We start from the raw sequence: 15,703 nt of genomic DNA on the forward strand, positions 1-15,703 counted from the left end.
TGACCAAAGTATAGTTTGTGTTCTATAGTATTTCCAACACTTAATAAAGGTAATTCTTCAATTCTTATTTAGAATAAGAATTGATTATTAATAGAAAAGCTGGGATGATCCAGTCTAGCAAAAACAGTTTGGTTGAGCCAGGCCTATTCCAGATAGCTTTATTTTCTTGATGGATTCAGAAGATTTTTGTTTTTTAAGGTAGGCTTCTTGTCAGATTGGTCAGTATTAATCAATGGAAACTGATATCCAATCTTCTGATCAAAGCAAAACTTCACAGTCTGTAGGTGGTTCTGATTAATGTACAGTTGTACAGAATTCTTTCTTACTTGGTGGTGGTCTGGGTACATCACTATAATGAAATATGATAACTGGAATAATGAAATCTGCACATTCCTGTAAGGCTTTGAAGCAACATGTTGTAGAAAGCAATGTGTATATTATCTAGCTTGCAGTTTTTTACATGACTAATTTGAACTTTTCATGATTAGAATGAGATATGAATCTTAAGATCCTTCTGTATTGGCATGAATAAGATGGTGGTGGCCGTGACAGGGAGTATTTTGCTTTGGAAGGAGGAAACTGGGATTGTATTCTTCATTCCTCCGACTCTACCTTCTTACACTAATTTGGAGAGGGATGCTTTCCATAAAGGCAACTTTAACATAATGAGTCATTTGGAGATGACATCTTTGAAAGGGCTCTCTTTGATTATTGAGTCAAACCACCTGCATTAAGCAGGAAAGAGCCTACTCTGTTCCTTACATGAACATACCTAATTTTTCTGGAACACATCTAATGAATGTGCCTTAATTATCTTGATATGCAAATTATCCCACTGTTTGATTGTCCTCTGCAATAAGTTTTCCTTGCTTTCCAAGAGAAATGTAACCTTTTAAAAGAAGAACAACTTCAAGCCATTATTGCTTTTGTTAATATAGCTTTCAGTGCGATGACATTTATTTTTTATATTATTAACCTTTTAAGTATTATTTTGGTATTACTGCATTCCCATGACCTCTAGGCATTATTTTTCTAGGTGATGCAAATTGAGTTCAATAATATATCTCTGTGTAAACTGCATTCTCAAATCCAAAGTATAAATTACAAAGCTTTGCTAATAAAATTTTACAATCAGGTAAAAATTAGAAATGAATATTTATGCATTTCATTTATCTTCTTTATATTTCATTAACATCCTAGAAAATGGGAAACCTTATTTAATAAAATGATTGGGAATTATTTTGTAAACTTTTGCTTTCATTATAATTTAACTGATTTGTTTTCACTGCTGGCTTACTGAGAGTACCTAGAATACTATATTCTCAAATTCATCAAACTTCTGGGAAGAAATGTGCCCTCGTTTAAGCATAGATAGATTATGGTGGTATATAGAAGAGATTCATTTACCTTGAGACACACAAAATGAACTTTTATTTTTGGCAATTACTGTTATTTAGGCATTTTTGGTTAGCTCTAGTGGTAAATGAGTAGCTTTTTATAAAAGAACTGTTTTAGCCAGGATTAAGCTAATATAATCCATGAATATATTAGAGTAAAGTTTTCCTCCTGAATTCAGAGTTAATATGTGGCCTTCAGCTGTATAATTATTTTGTTCCTGGTATATTTCTACCAGAGATACTGTTCTCATTTTTTTTTTTTTGTTCTTATACTGATATATTTTGTATGTGAAGTTGATTATAGTTTATTTATTTAGCTTTTTGAAGTTGACAGTAAGATTAGAATTTAGCTGTCCACGAGGAATGACATAGTAGAGCAAGGAATTAATCTGAGTTTTTGGGTATTTGGAAGTTAGAGAGAAAAATATAAATTCATACCATCCCTCCCTACCTGCCCACCCCCACCCAAGAGAAAGCATAGACTTTATGATTGCAGCTGAACCATCAGTTCAAAGTTGTATGCTGCCTTCAGGTAGAGCAAGGCATAGCTTCCAGACACTGGGGCCACTTGGTGATAGAATTAGACTTCTAGTTACTGCCTTGTAAATTAGTGACATTTTTGTGCCTGCTTTCCCTTTTCCTGGAAATGTAAATACAGAGAGTTAGATGCTTCATTAGCAACACAGCCTCTGAGGTATTGTTTTTAGTCTCTTTGTAGTTCTGTCCGTAAAAAACTCAAGTCAGAGAGCTGGAGATGTTATTTTAGAATTTCTGGATTACAAAGAGTTTCGTGTTAAGCCATTACATGCATTTGACATTTCAGAGGGAAATTTCATGGCTTTTTGTGGTAGAGTTCTCTAAATTGGGACTCTTACTGGGCAAGATCTAGTGAAGAGGGGAGGTGTTTGAGTCCCCAGAGCAGCCATGAGGGCTCAGGGTGCACGGCAGAGAGAGCAATTTGTTCTCTAGTTGCTCTTCCTTGGGCAAACAAGGCCATGGAAGGACTTGACTGTTAATAGAGTAGGATCTCTATTAACAAATGGATTTGATAGGCCTTAATTGGGCTCAGGTACTTCTTAAAATTCAGATTTGTGGGGCGCCTGGGTGGCTCAGTCAGTTAAGCATCAGACTCTTGATTTCGGCTCCCATCATGATCTCCAGGTCCTGGGATGGAGCCCGGCATCAGGCTCTGCTGTGGGTGTGGCCTACTTCAGATTCTCTCTCCCTCTGTCTCTGCCTATTCTCTCCCCACTTTGAGTCGCATGCTCTCCCTCTCTCTCTCAAACAAATTAAGATTTGTGAGATATAAAGTGCACACTCTGAGCTATTTTTTATGTGACCCCAGTCACATTACTTTAAAATAGACAACCAAGACATACAATTGTCATATCAATATTTGTTTCTGGGGGCTTAATTACTACCCTTTTCCTAGCAAATCCCAACTACCTTACCTTTATCCTAAAAATTTTAGATCTTATTTTTTCTGAAGTTACTCTGATACCCTTGAGTGATTATAGATCCCCTTCCCCTACAATGACCCTAGTTTCTGTGTTGAGTTAGGGACAGTTTTCCCAGAAGCTGGATTCAATAGCATTTCAACAGACTACTTGTGTCATACTGCAAGCCCTCCTCTTCCCTATTAATTCTGAGCTAGGGTGATACAAGAGGTACCTGGTGCATTGACTCTCCTATTTTTAAGGCTATATGTCTATTTTGGGGTACAGGTTACTGAGGTTTTTTACTTCACCTCATTTGCTTCAGCTTCATGATTCTGATATCTGAGTTTGTCCACTCTTTCAAAGAGCTCTTCATTATTCCTCATTTGGATGATAGTTATGTAAAATGGGTTCCTGGTGATCTGACTTATACCTGGATCCAGTGATATAATTTATAGCATATAATTTAAGCACCCAGCATAGCCTTCAGTTCATTTAAAGTATACTGGCTGCTTTGCTGATTATATATAAAAAGTACACAGTTATTTTCATAAGTGGACTAGTATCTCTCAAATTGGGAAGAAGAAAAAACAACTGTAAGGGAGAGCGTAAGGATAATAGACTTGACACTAGAATAAGTAGTTATCTCATAAGAAAAGCTCTATGGAATCATTTGAGACTCTCCATGCATAGAAACTTGCTCTGTAAGAACTTGTCCAATTATACTTCTCAAACCTCTGCATAATCATACCCCTTTATTCCCCAATGCTTCAAATTGTAAAAATCAAACAAATAAACAAAAAAAATTTCTTGATTTAGTGGAAATGTTTTCCCTGAGGTTATTTAGAGGAAACATAATTTAGAGGAAAGGATGTTGCCTCATGGAAGGCCTATGTTTATCTCTGTCACTAATTTGCTGTGTGACCTTAGGGAAGTCACTTCATATCTTTGGATTTCAATTTCCTCATCTCAAAAATGAAAGATTTGAACTGTAATCACCAAAGTCTCTTGCTACTTTTAACTTCCTTGGCTTCAAAGTTAAAGCTGTCTTAGCCCAATTCAACCTAGCCTGGTAGTATTGTTTAAGTTGGGTACCATGTGGTAGTTGAATACTAATCAATTGCCAGGTGGAAGTTAACTGTCTGAAGTTGGTAGCTACACAAATCTGCTAATAACCGAACCTTGATAGAATGTTGTTCCATGTGTTGGTAAATTCACTACCAGGCCTGCCTGCCTTAAAGGTCTTCTTACTATTCCATTACCAAAGAGTCATAAAATATTCTTACCTCCAAGAAGTTAGTTAGTTAACTTGCCTGGATTTTGTGGGAGGTAGGTGGAAAAGCTATGACTTTACTACAAAATCTGGCCCAGAAAGCCTGTATTTTGTTAACTATTATACCATCTTTTTCTGCACAGGGGATTCAAGTACTAGATGGGATTGAGCAATCGGATTTTTAAAGGACCTTTGAATCTTGAGATTTTGATTCTATTTGTGAGGCTGATAGTGTACAGATGATGCAAAGCTTATTTTTATGTGCTTGTCTTGGCAGGTTTGGAGACTTTAATATTTTTTCTGTATTTTACTTCCATTTATTAAGTACAGTGATCCTCATCACCATTTTAAAAACTTAGTAATTTTTTTCTTTGAGTCAAAATAACACTTTAAGAGCAATAGCTTGCATTTCTTAGACTTTTAGAATCATGACACTTTGACAAATATTGGTAATAAATCTATATTCTGGGACATCATGAATAAATGTATCATTATTGAACAGTATGATAATTGTGTAAAGTGGCATGATGTTGTTCCAACTTCGAGAATGCAATATAAATCTAACATATTCTACTAAGTATCAGTTTTAGTAAAAGAGAAAGAGAATAAAACATTGTCTTACTATTAGAATTAATGATACTTTTATCAGGAATAATCCATTGTTAATTGGAACCAAATTCAGTATTTTCATTTATGTAAGCTGCTTTAAACCAATGCTTTTCCTTAAAATATGTCACATTAGAGAAGAACATACATTTTTCTCTGAGAAAGAACCTATGAATGTTAGCAATTTAGTTTTCAGCATATTAAAAAGGTTAGATTTCCTTTGTTAGTAAGAAGTTATTGGAACCTAGATTAGGTAAAGCTTTACCTGTCAGTCACCCAATAATACCAAAGTAGAATATGTCTTATACAGCACAGTTGGCAGGTAGTTTTTGGCTCATCAAAGAAGAGTCGTTTGAAGTGGGGAACCAGAAAAAGCAATACATATCTAGCATATACATATATATATATATATATATATATATATACATATTTATTTATTTAACATGCATATATGTAATTTGTAGAATATAAGTTGAATGCTTAATTGACACTTAAAATATATAAAATGGAGTGCATACAAAAGGAGAGGGGTGGAAGCCATTTGTTTTGGCAGAGAAGATTGATCACTGACATGGCTGAGTTGCTAGTACACAGTGATTTAAAACAAATCAGTACACAGTGATTTAAAACAAAACAGTGGTTTTATTATTGTTTTTAATTTTGTTTTTAATATCTTTACAGACATTGCATCCCATTAATTTCCTTCAGCTAAACAGGAACACACCTGTAGTTGAACAAATTTGGTTTATGACACATTATAATAGGGAGAACACACACCATAGAGACCCATTGAATGTTTCAGTAAGAGACTATTCAAAAGAACATTTTTTAGGATTTGTACTTTGTTTGAGTGACTTAGAATAGGGTTTAAGGAAATGGAAGCTTGTTATAGATTGGGGCCTGTCAGAAATCAGGGATAAACTTATAATTTGGTATCGCAATGAATCTTATCTAGAGGGAGGGTAGACTAGAGTGAGGATAAAACTGTAATTGGAAAGGTAGTATAACTAAAAGGGAAAACAAAAACAGAAATGAAATGACAACATACAATGCAATAAGAGTGAACACATTTAATTCAACCTTGCTAATGGGTGGGGGAAGGGGAAGAGAGGGTAATAGTCTGTCCCTACAGTTATATTGTGCAGCAAGTAGGGAAGTTGATTCTTGCAGCTGCTTAGAGAGGCCATTTCCCAGTCATTTCTCCCAGCAGCAATGCCTTCCACCTGTATATGGGTTTCAACTCTATTATGTAGGGCAAGATTCCATTCCTGACCTATGGTCTCTGCTGTCTCAGACATCTTATCTGACTTCTGCAACCTCAGACTGCAGCTCTCCTCTGAATGCAGTTATGACTGCCCATTCATATTCCTGGTCAAGGTGCAGTTGGCAAGCCAGACGACTAAGAGCAGTAGTGTATTGTAGTTACTCCAGGACAGAATAGAGATAACTTATATGCAGTTAGGTTAACTGGGAAATGGTAGTATGTTTCCCTAGAAAAACCTATCTACAAATGCTGATGTTATTGGGGTTTTGTGAGGGATCAGATCTTGATAGAATTAGTTGGGGGTGACTTTATAAAGGAGGTGATTTTTGAGCATTGATATTAAGAGAATAATGTCATTTAGTATTTTTATACTTAGATGAATAAGAATAAATAAAAACCTAAAAATGGTGCCAGTGGTCATCATGACTGTATTTTCAGAATTAAAAATTGAAACACAGGACAATTGGACGAAGGATGTTTGAAATTTAATAATAAGAGGAGTTACCATATGTTGAGTGATAGACACTGTCCTAAGTGTTTTATATATTATTCATTTCTTACAGCAACTGTCTGAGGATATAGTTATAACTCCACCCTGTAGAATGGCAGGGTCTAAAACCCACCCTCTTGACTATGTGGAAGTCTTGGTGACTTCCTATTGAATAGATTGCCCTGACAGTTAGATGGCATGACTCCCTGGTCTAGGTTAGAAACAGTGACATAGCTTTCATCTGGCTCTTCTTGGGGGCATGCTCCTTTGGAGACCTGAACTAACCATGTAGGAAGCCTAACTAGTCTGAAGCTAAAATCCTGGAGAGAAAAGATCATGTGAAGAGATCACATAGAGATTTAGAGGAAGATATCCAAGAAACTCCAGCTCCCAGCCCAGACTTTTAAGTGTTCACATTTGTGAATACACAAGCCTTTGAGATGACTCCGAACTTAGCCATTGACTTACTGGCAACCTCACGGGAGACCCTGAGACAGAACTGCCCAACCCTGATGCTCCTAAATTCCTGATCCACAGAAACTATTAAAGATAAATAAATGATTATAGTTGTTTTAAGAACGGTTTTAGGGTGATTTTTATACAAGAGATAACCAATATAAAGCATTTATTTCTTGGTAACTCTTGGATTAGGGTTAATAACAAAGTGGAATTCCTGTCCCAAAGTAGGTAAAGTTCCTCTCTGGCAATGCAAGGTAACAAAAGGATTTAGAAGGTAGGTGTAATTGGAATTATGGCATCTTTTACTGTTGAGGGTGATTCTATTATTTCTATTACAGCCCCATAGAATGGGAAAAGCACTGGATTTAGAGTCAGAAAACCTACATTTGGGTTTTATATTTTTAAAAATATTTATTCATGAGAAAGAGGCAGAAACACAGGCAGAGGGAGAAGCAGGCCCCCCACTGAGCAGGGAGCCCAATGCAGGGACTTGATCCCAGGACCCTGATATCACGCCCTGAGCCAAAGGCAGACGCTCAACCAATGAACCCCCCAGGTGCCCCATACATTTGGATTTTAAACTAGTTCTGCCAATTCTATTTGTGTCACATAAGGGAAGCTACCTAACCTTCTGACTGTTACTTTTCTTCTCGCTGAGAATGAAGATACAGAACTTTGGTATTCAGTTCTTGGCAGCACATTTAAGAACAACATCTAGAAACGAGTGAATCAGAGGAGAATGATGAAGGGTCTGGAAGCTATGTGCAGAAACTGAGGAGTATCTTCTAGAAAAGAACTATAATCCAATCCCTGAAGATATTTAACTCTAACACGCAAGAGGAAATAGATTGATTTTGTGTATCTTTTGAGGACAAATGGGTAATAATAATAAAGATCCACATTTTAGCTGATACAAGGGTTCCTTTTTAAGAAATTAAATGTATTAGAAAATATTATTTGAGAGCTCTCTACTGCAGAAATGTCAAAGAAAGAAAGGTTGGTTATTTTTTCTGGGTTCAGTCGGGGAGATTATAATACACTACCCCTCTAGACATCTTCAAGAGTGTCAATTTTTTTTCTCTTGCATTCTATTTTATATTTCCTTAAAGCATCTTTTAATAAAATTGTTTTTATTTTTCTTTATTACATAAACAATGTGTTCATCAATGATAAATTAGAAAATACATAAAGCAAAAAGGAAATAAAAATTACCAATAATCTCTTCACCATTTAGAAATCACTATAAATATTTTGGTGTACATTTTCCCAGTTTTTTATTTCTTTTGTAGCCACATTTACTTCAATGCACACATGCAACAAAATTGAGTTTATGTACTAAATGATACAATATATCCTTTTCCCCATTTAATACATCTTTCTTTGTAAATGACGTATGTCTACAACATTTTTTTGGTATTCATATTCAACCTTGACAACAATATTTATTTCCTGTTTAAAAGTAGTATTTATAATAGAACATTTGCAAAATATGGGTGACTTCAAAAATAAAATTAAAACTACCTATTATCCCAATATTCAGTGGACCATTAATGTTTTGTTGGACATTCTGGTGTCTTTTCTTCTGTATATATATTTTTCTAAAAAATGTATATTGATGTTTCTCACTAACATAACTTTGTACTAACATTATGAATATTCCCACATGTCACTACATATTCTGTAAAAATATGATTTTTAATGATCTCAAATTAGTCTACCATCTGGATGAAATCATAATGCCCTCAAAATGGTCCCTAAAATTGGACATGCAAGTTGCCCCCAATTCTTCATCACTATAAACAACTCTATATTCACTATATATAGTATTGTTTTTAATGGCTGTGTGGTATTCCATTGTGTAGCTATGTCATCTTTTATTAAATGAATCCTTTACTTTTTTAGTATTTCAGTTCTTAGTGTTTTGCTTAAATAAGCCATCCTGTCACTGATAGAACAAATCTTTACTCTTACCCTTATTTTTTAAATTGTTTTTGACATATTTGGTGAATAGTTGTTTCAAGTTCAGCAGCTGATGATGTACTTAACATTTTGTTGGGTGCTCTGGGGGCATATAGAAGAAACATGAAACATGGCCCCAATCCTTCAAGTGTTAAAATTTAGTTTCAAATATGACTAATACATGCAAAATAGTAATGAATAATTTATTCTAGTATATTATTAAATGCTAAATTGTATGGTTCTGATTAAGTGTTTCAATGTGTAGTTCAGGGGGTAGGAGGATAGTGAGGCCCAGTATAGTCAGGCAGGACTTCAAGGATGAAATGCAGTTTGATCTGAGCTTTGAGGAGTGGGTTGAGTGAATAGTCAAAGAGAATGTAGGACATTCTAGAGGAAAGGAACATGAAGCACAAAAGCTCAAAATTTTGTGTATATTTGATATATTCACAGCACCATGCAAAGGCTATTTAAGTTTAACATCTTTCTGTTGCCACTGCTGAGCTGTTTTGAATAACAACCTCTGAAAAATCTGAGCAATATTTATTTTAAAATGTCTTTCTGGTTTTATTGAGATATAACTGACAAATAACATTTTATAAAGTGTAGAACATAATTATTTGACACATGTACATATTATGAAATGATTACCACAATAAATTTAGTTAACATCCATCACCTCACATGTATTTTGTCTTTAATATTTACTTTTCTATCCCCTTCAGACATGGAAACATCTTAATTAAATATTTTTAATTTGTGAAGATTGCTTGTGTTTTCTAGAAACTTTGCCAAATGACTATTTTGTTGTTGTTGTTCTACTATGTGCTTTTTCAGGCATCTGCATATCATTTTGTGTTGTATTTAATTGATTGCCAGAAAAAAGGTCTTTAGATGATCTGAACCAATGTTGCTTTAGTTTTCGTATGGGGACTGGGATCCTTTTAAATAATATTTCAAAAATTATCTTTACTGTTAGGTTTGATGGTGCCACTAAGGTTAGGATTGAGAGAAAACAAATTTATGACAAATTGCCTTTGAATGAACAGTCCCCATATGCTCCGTTTGTTTTGATGTTCATTTGTTCAGTCACGTAATACAGTGGTTGCTTTCACAAGAAAGAACAAAAAAAGAGAAGTAATCTTTATGTTCTTTTTTAAAAACTAAAACTAACCAGCCTTCTTAAAAATTTTTGTAATTACATCCATATTTTTACAATCAGGCGAAGCACATTTATTTCATTGCTTTCATAGGGATCAGTGTTTCTTAAAGTGGGACGCATCAGAAAGAAAGGACCTATACATGAGAGTCCCTCGGATGTTTATTAAACTCCATATTCCTGGGCCCCACCTTTGGCGGGTATAGGAGGAGGTGAGGGAATCTGCATTTTAATGTACTTGCTAGGGAATTCTAAACATTGAAGTTTGAGAACCATTGCTTTAGGGAAATGCTGTCTCAGATCTCTCCACAGTTGTGCTGCATGCATCAAGATGCAACAGAAATTATCATTGGGCATCTTTCCTCAAACTGATATTTCATAGGATCTGTTTTGCTTTTAAGAAATTGCATAATGAGTTGGGCTTTTTTCCCCTTAGAAAACTTACTTAGCTAAAAAAAAAAAAAAAAAAAAAAAATTACCTAGCTCCTAAAAAAAACACAAAAAAACAAAACAAAAAAAACCCAAAACCAAAACAAAACAAAATCCTAGAGATCTTTTGTCAAGTTTCTTTTTCTAATTTGATACTGTGGCCTTTCATGTAACACTACTCTCTTCATTGTAACTGTTTGGACTTAAGTACCCCTTTACACAGATGAGTTGCCTATAGGTCTCCATCCATGAGAGACCATTATTCCTTAAGTTTTAGAAAGTTAAAGAGGGAGGGCTAGAAATGGTAAAATTTTGCACCTTTCCATTTTTCTAAGGATGGTGTAAGATGACTTAAATGATATGACTCACACTATTGATGATTGTATCCACTGCCTATGTTGGTGTCTGGTGACATATCGCAAGTAGTTCTTGTCAATTTTTTGGAAAAATCATGACTTTTCAGGTTCTTGCTCTCTGCTTCTTGGAAGTGTTGAGCCAGTTTGCACAGATTACGTGGCTGAGGAGTGTGGGTCATTGGTGTGGGAACCCATGGTGATTGTCTGTGGTGTGGAATGGCAGTGGCTACATTCCCACAGGTAAAAAACAAAAACAAACAAAGCAGTCTGTCTCACAAATGACATAAGTAAAGAAAACTGTTTGAAATTAGACCTGACAGAAAAAAAAAATGGTACTGTATGGAGACTTACATGCTTTGTAGACAGCTTAAAGTTTTTCCTCAGGCAGGAGAGCCACTCCAGGTATCTTTCAATTTCAATTTAGGAGTGATGGGAAAGCCCTTTGTATTATGATCAATGGTGGCTTGCTTGTAGGTAATCCACTTCCATGTGACTGTTGTTTTGACTTGGTCTTTAATCTCTTAGGTGGAGTCAGAGTTCTTTTTTGTTTTTGTTTTTGATTTTGATTTATCAGCTATGATATGAGACTCGTTTGCACTTGAAATGAAAGTAATGGAAGCATGGTTGATCCAATGGTGATACTGGTTCAAAAAAGTCTAGGTCAGATTTCTGATAGGGACATTACTAAGAGATCAAAATGGCTTTGACAAACACATTTCTGAGTTTTCATTTGCACAAAGCAGAGAATGAACTGATCATCCCAAGAAGTCACATACTAACCATGACTGGTATCTAAAAGAAGGGGTTCCTTTGCATTACCTCATAGAGTTATTGTAAATGTTAAATGCAATAAAACATCATTTCTCAAAAGAAAAGATCTAGGAGCAAGGTAAAGAGGAGCTCTCTTTCCTGCCCTACCCCATTTATTTTATCCTTTTCAGTTTATTTCAGTACAAAAGCAATGAGCATTGTTCTATGCTAGGCGTTGTGCTAGTAATGGAAATTTTTAAAAAGATTGATTTGGCTCGCAATATTTTTAACAGCTTTATTGAGATATAGTACACATACCACATGATTTATCTATTTAATGTATACAATTCAATGGTGTTTATTATATACTCAGGATTCACATATTCAGTTTACTTTAAGACTCATAACAATTTTTGCTAAACAACTCCTTGGGTCCAGAGGGGAAGAGAAATGCCTTGGTTCCATCTGCTCCTTCCATCAGAGTAATGGTACCCACTACTTATTCAATACCACCTCCTATGAGCTCAGTCCTATGCCTAGTTGCTTTAATTCTTATTGGGTACAGTTATCTAGAAACTTATATTGTTTAGGCTCCATTTTCCTGGAAAACCAGTTATTTCTGTAACTTTTGCCTCATATTTCTTCCTCTAGTTCTTGAAGCTTACTGGGCTTCTTTGTGAAGGGGAAGAGAGATATAGAAACAGCTAATATGTTCATGCTTCTGATGAGAGTCACAAAAGCTATATGCTTTATTTCAAACCATTTTTTATTGGGCAAGAGAATACCCATGCCCACACAGATGAGGTGAATTTAAGATTACTGATGGGCTGTGGCCAAATAATAGTGGCTTACAATCCCCTGTTCTGATTTAGAGATATATAAAAACATTTTCTTCCTATAAACTTCGAGGTGTTTATTATTTTCAGTCTCAGATTTCCATTTTTTCCCCCAGAAGATAGATCTAACCCTCTTACTAGTTAGCTACTTTCTCTGTACTGTGAAGTAATTCTTGTGCAAATGATTTTGTAACAAAGTTGTTCTTTTAAAAATAAAACAAGCAAACATAAAAACAAACCACTTTGAAATGTGTGTGACTATGTGCTAAACTGTAAGTGGTAAAGATAAGAAATGGAAAAAGGTTTTTGTAACTTTAACAGATGTATGGCTAGGAAAAAATCATTTTCTTTAAACCCCAGCACACAAAAAATATTCAGGTTGGCTAACTTTCCGGCACTGATTAGGTATTTTATATATGTTCTGTTGAATAATTAACATTGGATATTGAAGCTAATTTCTCTTTTGGTTCTAAATTCAACGATAATGTTATTGTGATATACATTTTTTTTTTTACGCTGTGGGAGGAGCATTTAACGGAAATGCCAATTAAAAGAAAAACTTTGCCAGTCTTAATAATTAATAATTGAATCTGAACTATTTTAAATGAAGAGTGTAAATGAGTAAGTCTAAGTGTCCATTTTAAAATTAAGTTTTTGAACCACTTCGGTTGGCTTTTAATTACAAAAAAACAGTTTGAATCTGCAATTCAAGGGGAGTTATTCTGATAATTGCTTCTTTAATGTTTAGTATTTTAAAAGCAGAAATGGCTAATATTATTTGTCCATCTAAGCCTCATATGCTGTCATTCTGAGATTTTTCTCCAAAGGCATGCAAAGAAACAAATGTTCTAATGGTTTTATTTTATTTTGTTTTTCTAGGAGTCAGAGAATAATAAGTTATGTTCCCTGTATTCCTTCCGAAATACCTCTACCTCACCACATAAGCCTGACGAAGGGAGTCGGGACCGCGAGATAATGACCAGTGTTACTTTTGGAACCCCAGAACGCCGCAAAGGGAGCCTTGCCGATGTGGTGGACACACTGAAACAGAAGAAGCTTGAGGAAATGACTCGGACTGAACAAGAGGGTATGTGTGGACTTAACTGTTGAGCTTTATTCTTTCAAAGATTTCAGGCCTTTAAAAAAAACTGAGTGGGATTTCAAGGGCCAAAGCGGTGCATAATTGAGACTAGCCAGGAAAAAGTTATTCATAGGTTACCATGGTGATGGCAGATTGTGATCCATTGAGAGTATTAAACAGATAGCTCCATTTTTCTAAAACTTTGTGCATTTCATTTTGTTCTTATGATAACAAATCACATTTTTAAACGGACTGCAATCCTTACCCTGGAAAAAGGTGTAGCATGGAAACTTTTGCAGCTGCAACTTTATTTCTCATTTTTTCTCCCTTATTTCCTTTTGATGGATAGTGTCTTATGAAAAGATCAACTGTTTAAAAAGAAAAAACAAACAAAAAATAAAAACTAATTTCTCATTTTTATAAATATTACAAATTTATAAATATTATCCTTTCATCTCCAAATGTTGTAGTATTGAGAGTTGAGCTTTCTAATATTGTCAAAATTAAATGCTCAAGAGGGAAGTGCTGCAACAAATGGCATATATTACAACATCACACATCTACCTTCTCTACTCTCTCAAGAGTCCACTTAGGTTTGTCTAGGTTCTAAAAAATAAAAGAAAGAAGATTCTAATATATTTTTAAATTAAAGAAATCAAAATAAGTGATTGCTGTACAATGTATGTTCTTTAGGTACTGATTTTAGACTGAAATGTAGGGTACTTAATGGTTCTGGATTTATTGCTAACATTGTAAGTTAAATTTAGAGTTCTCTGGCAGTGCAGAGGAATAGAGATCTAAGGAAATATTTCATGTAACTTAATTTTATTCCTAGAAGAGCTTAGAAGTTTAAAAGTTTTGAGAATTAACTATAATAATGAATATAGAAGTCTCTGATGAGCAGTAAAGTACATAAACTTGGGGTATTGTTATGATTATCATATTATAAATGTCATTTTATCAAGCTATAATGTAATGATGCCCCCATAGATCATTGAGATAATTAGGACTATTTGGCTTTATGGTTATTTCTCTGCAATTACGAAACTTTTGAGTTCTTGTATCTACTTGTTATAGGTATCTTTTCATACGTGTGTGCGTGCATGCATGAAATGTGTTCTCCTCCTTCAATATCAGATTGCAGGCTGTTACTTTTTGCATAGTTGTGAATAATTTCTAATTTGTTTCTTTTCTCATTAATAAATTATGAAAATAGATGATCATAATAACCTCTAGACCATAAGTAAAATATAAACATATATGTCTGGGTGAATCTGAGAGATTCTGGGTAATATACATGATCTTTAGTTCATAGACTTTTGGCTGCTCAGACACTTTATTTTCCCCTGCTCAGCTATGTTCTAGAATAAGTGAAGCTGTCAGATCAGTAATCTCTGAATAAGTGAGATTGCTAGATTATTTTTAATTATGATTTACCAAAAAGATGGTTTAGTCCTATAAGAAAGTGGTTTTCAAAGTACTTTAGAGAGCTCTTTAATGTAAAAATAAAGAAATTGATTGTGATGATTTTTTCCCAGTGTGAACTCCTAGAAAATTTAAAATAATATTTCTCTTGCAAGTCATGGTTAGTTTTCTTTTCTTCCTCTTTATTATTTTGTATTAAAGATTTGGTACAAGAGAGGGACCTACAAAATGAGACCTCTCATTTGAGAGTACTTTATCCCTATCAAAGAAAATTTTTATGTACTTTACTGGACTTTGTTTTCTGTAGTAGACATATTTTAGGGATCAGAAATTCAGGCATTTTTTAGTGTATTTTAATGTATATGATATATAAGTATAAACATGAAGTGAAAAAGGATATGCTCATCAAACTTACAGATTCTACAAATCTGGGAGGAATACTGCATAAAATGTATGAAAGAAACAAAACTCAAAAGATTTTGACAAACCAGAAATATGAACTTAAAACTAGTCCATCAAAGTAAAATTTAATAGATCTTATTGTTAAGTCCAGAGATTGTGACCAAAACTCCTAGCTGCACAAATAATTACTGAAGGAAATTCAAATAGCAGACATATGAATTTAAAATATATAAGCTTATGGTTTTAGGTGACAGAAAGTGCACTGGGGTCAGCATGATGAATATTGCCAAAAATTTGCTAGTGCTATCTCAGTCAGCATTATTAGAATTACAGTGTGCAGCCTTTAAAGGTGGTACTCCCATTAAACTCCCTCCCTGCTCAATA

The 15,703-nt window shown here is 34.4% G+C and overlaps 1 protein-coding gene across 24 annotated transcripts in view; it reads left to right on the plus strand.

Moving 5' to 3' along the window:
• The window catches only part of SOX6 (SRY-box transcription factor 6), a 585,747-nt gene that overhangs the window by 245,948 nt on the left and 324,096 nt on the right, over nt 1-15,703 (plus strand). For all 24 annotated transcript variants that reach the window (XM_041730048.1, XM_041730065.1, XM_041730058.1 and 21 more), the window contains one exon: nt 13,291-13,498. In XM_041730048.1, the coding sequence (XP_041585982.1) occupies nt 13,291-13,498 (208 nt within the window). The remainder of the gene's footprint in view (nt 1-13,290; nt 13,499-15,703) is intronic.

The sequence above is a fragment of the Vulpes lagopus genome, chromosome 15, assembly GCF_018345385.1.
Source record: "Vulpes lagopus strain Blue_001 chromosome 15, ASM1834538v1, whole genome shotgun sequence".
Classification (NCBI taxonomy): domain Eukaryota; kingdom Metazoa; phylum Chordata; class Mammalia; order Carnivora; family Canidae; genus Vulpes; species Vulpes lagopus.